This window comes from Triticum aestivum, chromosome 1B (genome assembly GCF_018294505.1).
Source record: "Triticum aestivum cultivar Chinese Spring chromosome 1B, IWGSC CS RefSeq v2.1, whole genome shotgun sequence".
NCBI lineage: Eukaryota > Viridiplantae > Streptophyta > Magnoliopsida > Poales > Poaceae > Triticum > Triticum aestivum.
This window is the reverse complement of record NC_057795.1, coordinates 2,356,661-2,364,330: the sequence shown is the minus strand read 5'-3', so window position 1 is coordinate 2,364,330 and position 7,670 is coordinate 2,356,661. Positions and strand designations below refer to the sequence as shown.

The 7,670-nt window shown below is 41.6% G+C and overlaps 1 protein-coding gene and 1 pseudogene across 6 annotated transcripts; both read right to left on the bottom strand.

Annotated features, from left to right (window-relative positions):
- Positions 1-232: 232 nt before the first annotated feature.
- Positions 233-3,632, bottom strand: LOC123102544 (uncharacterized). Of its 6 annotated transcripts, XR_006449047.1 has the most exons (5): positions 3,538-3,604; positions 3,299-3,406; positions 2,065-2,195; positions 1,116-1,977; positions 233-565 (listed from the first exon to the last, which is right to left on the bottom strand). XR_006449047.1 is itself a non-coding variant. In XM_044523942.1 (4 exons), the coding sequence occupies exons 3-4, from the start codon at positions 1,524-1,526 to the stop codon at positions 419-421; spliced, it is 558 nt and encodes a 185-aa protein (XP_044379877.1). In that variant the 5' UTR covers positions 1,527-2,195; positions 3,299-3,406; positions 3,538-3,632; the 3' UTR covers positions 233-418. The 6 variants fall into 6 exon arrangements, 4 of the variants coding, with proteins under 4 accessions (XP_044379877.1, XP_044379868.1, XP_044379892.1 ...); XR_006449046.1 differs by having other exon boundaries at positions 2,065-3,406; positions 3,538-3,615; XM_044523942.1 differs by having other exon boundaries at positions 1,116-2,195; positions 3,538-3,632.
- A 293-nt stretch (positions 3,633-3,925) lies between these two features.
- On the bottom strand, positions 3,926-7,670 carry LOC123102536 (calcium-transporting ATPase 1, endoplasmic reticulum-type-like; annotated as a pseudogene).

Here is a 7,670-nt window from a genome sequence, read left to right as displayed (position 1 = left end):
GCTGGCATGGCATCCGATGCTCTCTGCTCATGTAAAACTAGATCGGGTTCACGCCGTGGCGCGAGGGTGCCGGTCAGAACGTTTAGACAAAACATGTAACAATTTGCCGGTAAGAGCCCAGGAATAGCATGTGTAGACAATCAATTGTATTAGAAGCAAAACATAATGGGACTGAAGATGACATCAGGTTATAAGACAGAATCAAGCTCGGTGCTTTCATACGACTAAGATAAAACACAGGACCATACATTACTTTTTACGACAAAGAGATAGGAATTAAAATCTGAAATCTATACATGCCTTGTTCAGAACAAAGTGAAAATAGCAACATACCACCAAGTGGTACCTTCCACTACAAAGACAACAACGGGAATCTAAAGGCAGATAGCGAGGTTGGAACAAGCAAACCATCAAACAATTATAACGACGAATTAAGAGTAATCGTCACAGGAGACTTGCTGCCCAGACATGTCTTGTGATGGTAAATTACAGGGGCAGCTTTAGAGCTTGCAACATGAGGGCAAAAAATGTGGGAATAGGGAATCACCATTAGATAGTCATCATCCTGTAGAGGAAAGTTAAGGATAAAATAATTGTTTTACGAAAGGATATGCAGGCAAGAGTACTGTTGCTGTAAAACTACTGAAACTACTCCATAGAATTTACAGAATTAAGATGATCTCCTGGAGTAGTTCAAGCAATACTGGAGTAGTTCAAGATACTGAATCTTGGTGCAACACTAAGCATGAGATACAATACTCCAAAAAATTAACACAATCAAGAAAATATAAAAGCAAGTTAACAATCTAACAAGGCAAGTTTCTGTACTGCACCAAGTCAAAATCTACTGCAATATTTAAGCTACTGAATATTACAAAACAGTGAAGTGAAGTTCCATTTTAAGCTACTGCAATCTTTCTCTTAAATCTACTCATGCATCTGTGGAACTTAGCAGTACTCATTTAAGAATGGAGTAAATTAACTTGGCAATATGCAAACTTTGAGTTAGTTGACTTGGCATTATATTGAAATTCCACTACAGTCTTTAAACTACTATAACCAGTCGGAAATCTACTGGAAACCCCTCAAAGAAGTTCATCTTTTGTACTGAGTACCTTGTGGATGGCGTCGCAACCGGCGAGGACCTCCTCGATGTGCGTGCACTTCATCGCCGGCTTATTCCTGTCATCCTCGTTGGCTTCCTCGAGCTTGGTCTTGGCCTTGTTGGCGGCACCGGGCTTGGACTTGGGCTCCAACTTCCACTTGTGATCAAAGCTGACGTCATTGGGGGGAGGCAAGCTCCGCCTCCCACTTGAGAGCCCAGCCCCGTGCGGCTTCTCCTCGGCCGTCCACTTCACCTTGCAGCCCCCCGGGGAAGCGGCGGCGTAGGTGTACTTGCGGTGAGCCGGTTGTGCGCCTTGGTGCGAAGGTGCCGGTCCAAACGTAGTAATTAAGCAGGTAATAGTCAAGTTAGTAGGAAGGTTTGAGAAACTGTTTACATCTAAAAAATCAAAGTAACCATCCATGATAGATGAGTTTACTATATCACAAATAGCAAAATAAACCCAATGCAAGGTAAGCAAGGCATAGTCAATCCACAAGATAATTGATTTGCATGGTCACGACAAAAGCAGGAAGAGAATTGGCAGTGAACTGGACACTAAAACTGAACATTTTTGTGATATTCTAAAAACTTTCATACACATAAACGATTAATTTCACAAGGGAATGAAATATACCAGCACATGGGTGTTACATGACTAAACTGAAAAAACAGGGGCAACAGTAGCAGCGCCTAGCAGAACAGCTGAGCAGCTGCAGGCAAGGCAACCAGCAGCGGCGCAGCAGCCAGCGGCAGCAGCAGACGGACGCGGCAAGAATAACCGCAGAGCGAGCAAGTTCTCGATAGGTCATCATGGTGGTGTAGTTGTAATCTACAACGACAAACCCATACAATTGCTGCAGGTATCTAATTACCTGGAAAGCAGCACCCTCATAAGCAATCAACAATGCCAAAATAGAGCACGTGATCCAAAAATATATACATACATAATACATACATACCCGCACCTAAACTCCAAAGGGCCATAATACGACCTATCTACATAAGAAGCTAGAAACCCCAAGAGCAGAACAACCTCAAACATTTGTGCTAGATCCATGAATAAATGAAAGCTCGCCCATGCCGTCTGAAGCTGTCACACACCAACAGTATGAAAGATAAAACATTTAGCCTTTGGAAAATGGATTATTACATGGGTGAAATTAATTACTAACAACTACAAACATGTTATATTTATTAGTATATTCAAGGTAAGTAATTTAGTGAGCCAATATCCTACAAAAACATAGGAATTAACATCATCCTAAATTTTTACTTAGTTTCTTTAACATTAACTAAAGATTCCTCATAATTCGAAGCAGCTGTATCTATTCTAAAAAGTGTCAAATTAGGAGCAGTCTTGCTAATTACCGGAGCAAGGCATGGAAGTAGCAAACAAACATATGACAGATGAAATTATGAACACTGTTGATTAAATAAAATCGGCACGAAATGATGCAAACTTTGTTCCACTCGAATTTAATCAAGCGGTCAGCTTGGTAAGCTACCAACAAGATTTTGAATTTAAATACCTATATAATATTTTATCATTTAGAATTTGGTTGAATGGAATCATGGCAACATGTTTTTGTGTGGAGGACTGTAGTTGGTGTATACATTCCTGGAAGCATATTTTCTTTTCATATACAAACAACCTTTAGTATCCAAACCAGAACAAAAAAAATTATGGTTGACTTGGTTCGTATGATCATTCGCAGTAGCTCCACAACACGAACCAATCATCATAAAACATCGACCATTTCTTAGATATACTTATCTAATATACCTACAAGGCTAAAAAAGACACTATAATGTGATGCAGTACATGTAAATTTTGATGTAACACCACCATTTAGACAAAATGATTGGCCTCACTGAAGATAGTGAATCCCTCAGGCCAACATGTGAGATAGAAAATCTTATAAATCATGGTGCAAGTGTGTTGTCCGCAAAAAAATATTCAGATGGTCTAAGCATGTCCTATAGGATGAGGCACTATCCTATCAAAACCACCAAGCGACAACATTATCGCACACAACCAATGCCATCTAAATCTAAAGTGAAAACTATCCAAGACATGAAGCCATGTACTTCACTATTCATGGTTGCAAAGTAACACCACTCCCACTCCCACAAACAGAGTAAAATCACATCAGCCAAAAGAGAAAACAGTACGGGGAGAATAGGAGATCTCACCTTGTCGAATGGTTACAGAACTTTTGGTCAAATTGCAAAGGCAAGAAAGCATGGTCCTCACCACTCAAGGATGCACTGGAGATGCAAATCATGCTTGCAGCTTGTAACCTGTGACAATTCAAAAAAAAAAAAAACAGAACAGATTCAACTTCAGACACGTCTACCACTAAATCGAAAGATTTCCATCGCCAATCACCATTATATCCGCAAGACAAAGGTATCTACCGTGCAAGACTCACTGTCACAGAAGGCCTCAAGACAGATGTTGCAGGCGTGGTCATAGGCGTCGTACACACTGCCCCTCCACGAAGTTGCCGCCGATGAGAGCTTCTCCATCCCTCCAGCCCCCAGCCCTCCTCGCTCAAATGGGACCTACCGGCTACCGGAGATGGTCGCCGTCGTCCTCTGGACCTTGGCGGATCTGACGGGAAGTGGAGGGGACGGCCAGGATCCGGTCGTCGCCGCGGGCGTCAGCGGTGAGGTTGCCGCTTGCCTCCTTCCGGCCGCCTTCTGGTGCCTGCGAGATGTGAGTCCAAATCCCATAGAATGCAAAGCTCAGAAACAAACAGATCAAGAGAAAGAAAAGGCCAAGCGAGATCTAGCATGTTGCTGGCAGGTGGTGTACCTCCAGGACGGTGGTAGTCTACGCAAACTGGAGCGGCCTATCCACGGCGGTGAACAGATCCTCGTGCCCTGACCGGGAGCGCGACAAGGAGCACCAGGAGCCACTCTTTAAGGCTGAGTGGCACGATGCCAAACACCTGCGCGAGGAACGGCACATAGAGGATGAGGAAGTGCAGCCCGAATGACACCGACATGGCCAGGAGCAGCCACGGGTTGACCCACGAAGGCATCCTTAGCAGGCTCGTGTCCCCTGAGAGGACGTTGAGCGAGTTGAACATCTCGATCGCCACGAGCATGGACAGTGAGAGCGTCATTGCCTTCACTTTGCGGACCTGGAAGTGGTCGCAGGGGTTGTCATCGAAGGTGAAAGTTTTAGCACGAGCAATGAAGGGCGCAGCTATGAAGTTGTCCCAGCTAGAGCACTGGCCGCAGTTCGAGGGCTGTGATAACTGACAAGTGTGGCCATCTCCAGTGAGATCAATGCCCATGAAAGATCCGTGGGTGTACCAGATGACCAAACGGTTGTAACCCCATGTAAAGGCCAATGACCTGCAAGTTATGTGATTGGTGAGAATTATAATCTCGAGAAGAAAGGCAGAGATGCCTAAAACAGATCAAACAGATATGTGGTGATCATTTACCAGGTAACAGAACAAAATCCAAGGAGTAATCAATGAGTCATCGCTCCTCCTTGGTGGTTTCTTCATGATGTCCTTGTCAGGCGGATTGAAACCCAAAGCAGTTGCAGAGGGGCCATCGGTGACGAGATTTACCCATATAAATTGAACAGGTATCAACCCCTCAGGAATACTCAAAGCAGAGGTAAGGAAGAGTGAAGCAACTTCACCAATGTTTGAGGAAATCATGTATATATCTGCAGCAGTGAAGCAAGGGCCTTCAGAATACTCAAGGAATAGAAGGTTTTCCACCAGCTGGATGTGAAGTATGAAAGCAGACACAATCACGCAATCATGCTCGATTCAGGAACATCATTTTTAGCAAGCCATATAGAACAAGCACAAATACGCAAGCAACCACAAAACTGTCAATGAGAAGTGAGAAAAAGGCTCTCAGTGCACAAACCTTATGAAAGCTTTCATGTTATTGTAAATAGATCTTCCTTCACCAACTGCGGTAACTATGGTACTGAAATTGTCGTCAGCTAGTACCATGTCAGAAGCCTCTTTGGCAACCTGAAAAAATAAAGATTAGATCAGTCCAAAAATATTAAGCTAAATAAAAGCATGGTTTTGCAAATATCACTCTTTTCTTAGAACCTCCCAGTAATGTTCTACAATCTGAACAAAAAAATAATCTTGTTTTGCTGGTTCAAACAGTGTTATCTAGTTAGCATGAAAGCAGTAACAGATGAGGGGACAAGGGCTGGCAATCAATACAATTCATAGGTTTCTGAAGTACAAAGGTTGGAAGAGAAACAACAAGACTTTTGAGAAATCAATAGTTTTTGTCAGGAAAACGAGTGGAAGAGGTGATTTTAAAGCAGAAGACCATGAAGACTCTAAAGTGCAACATGATGAATGATTCAGGCACGCTAGTAGGGTGATGGTGGTACCTGGTTTTCTGTTAATTCTGCAACAGTCCATTCAGTCTAGTATTTGTGATCCGTTTAGATATGAGTTCAGAGCAGCGATGAGTTCAATATAAATGTATGTTATCATTTGTATATGCAAATCCTATTGGAGTCCTAAAAAGGAGTGAAATCATTGTGAGCTGAGAGAATGGACAAAAACAAATTTAAAAATTATTTCTTGCACAAGTCTATTTGCATATGATTTTTAATTTGGACATAAATAAAGGAAGCCACTTGGCTTGATATTTTTAACTGAACTAAATGTCCAATGCTATGTCAACAATTAAATCTGGGATTGACCAAAATCATCGGATTACTGAAATTATATTTGTACCTGAGAACTCAACTATCTATAGAAAATATGAGAGAACCTAAAAGGACCATCTGACCAAATTTTGTCGTACGACAGAGTCTACCATGCCACAATGATGTGCATTCTACTTTGACACTATTTTTTCTTTCTCTCACTGAAACGTGCAACTAAAAATACCAAACCAGGGTTTACAATCGAAGACAAGATTGCATTATGGTACTTGAGGAGAAACCAATACAATTACTCAGGTGTTGGTGCGGTAGTGTTTTATGCACGAGACCATCTATAGAAGCTAATGAAATTATGCAATACAAAGCATGTGGAGGCACATGGATAGTTCCCATCAGGTCTCTTCTATATGTTGAGATGTTGAAAAACATATAGGTGCATGAAAACTGTTTCACACAACTGAAATGCCAATGGATGACTGATTGAATCTAGGGGTGAAATAAAAGCTGCGTACCCTCAAGAATTGAATGATAAAGTAATTAGCATGGCAAAGAAACAATTTACAGGACAAGATAATTTCTGCAGCTCACAGGCATATATAACCGCAAATAAAGCTAAACTGCGCTCAGTATTTACCTCAGGGGGCTTCACACAGATCCTAAAATTACATCTCAATCTCAAGAATATCCTATATCGAAATTTATAGCAAGTAACCTGCGCAAGCAAGCAAGTTTAATAAATATGAGAGGGTTCTCCACCGTGAGTTTATTACCATATCAGGAAGTTCATGTCTAGAGCTATGGAAGCACAAACGACCAGAGATATAACGTCGTGCGGAAGCAGCATGGGCAAGCTTACATTGACTGCTCAGTGTTTCTAATGTTCAGAGATGAGGCGTCCAAATCCGGATTGGGCATCGTTATTATCTCGGCCTGCACAAAATCATTTAAAATGTATGAGCAAGATAAAGCACCCCGGGTTTAAGCAAGCTAAGAACCAAATAATCTATTTTTTTGCTAAGAACATAATGGTATAAATTTAGAATAGCAGGATGAAATGACATCTCAATCAATAACTTATACTAAGTAAAAGAGTAAATAATTTTCGCTTGTGTTTTAATTTCCATCCATGAGTCATTGACATCAAATTATCTTCTCTGTTCCTTTGCGTGAGACTGCACCTACATATCCAAATCAGATTCCTACATGAGCTTTCTTAGGTACATAACTGAACAAAGATAATGCTTCCACTGTTAGTGTTGTAAGTAAATCCTGACTGGATGATGGCATTTATGCCATTGTTCAGATGTCAGTTAATCACAAGGGTTGATAGAATAAAATCCATTATCGCTGCAGCAGCCGATACAATCGATTTATAACATAGAACGGATGGAGCAAGCAAATAACGGCCATCAAAATACACATATGCATACATCACAGCCACGAGTAACAAACGAATGTTTCTACCCAACAATTGTGAAGGTCTCTTGACATTGTAGTTACCCTTTTAATACATAAATCAACTGGTCCCATCTGTTCATAGGCACCTATCCAGAGAGATACGTATTTCATTCTCAGAAAATAGATGCACATGATCATTTGTCGTTGAGTACTTTTATTGCAGAGAATTATAAACCAGAAAAAATGTGCACTTTCGAAACCACATAATCTGTTCAGGGCAATCTGACTTTTAATGACCTGATGTAATATATCCAGATGTAGCCCAGAGAGAAAGAGAGCAGATCGAGAAGGGCAGAGGGGGGGGGGGGGGGAGAGGTTACCAAACCTGGATGAATGGACGCAGAGCTGCCGACCGTGATCTCCTCTTCCTCCCCCAACACCCTTTCTGGATATTTTGGGCCCTAAAAAAACGGTCGAGGAAAGAAAAGAAAAACA

Excerpts from the sequence above, each read along its gene's own strand:
- LOC123102544 (XM_044523933.1), bottom strand. The coding sequence starts at position 3,390 with ATGATTTGCATCTCCAGTGCATCCTTGAGTGGTGAGGACCATGCTTTC. Across the intron at positions 1,438-3,298 it reads TTCTGTAACCATTCGACAAG|ACCGGCACCTTCGCACCAAG; the intron begins GTGAGATCTCCT and ends TACTACGTTTGG. Across the intron at positions 566-1,115 it reads GTTGCGACGCCATCCACAAG|GATGATGACTATCTAATGGT; the intron begins GTACTCAGTACA and ends TTTCCTCTACAG.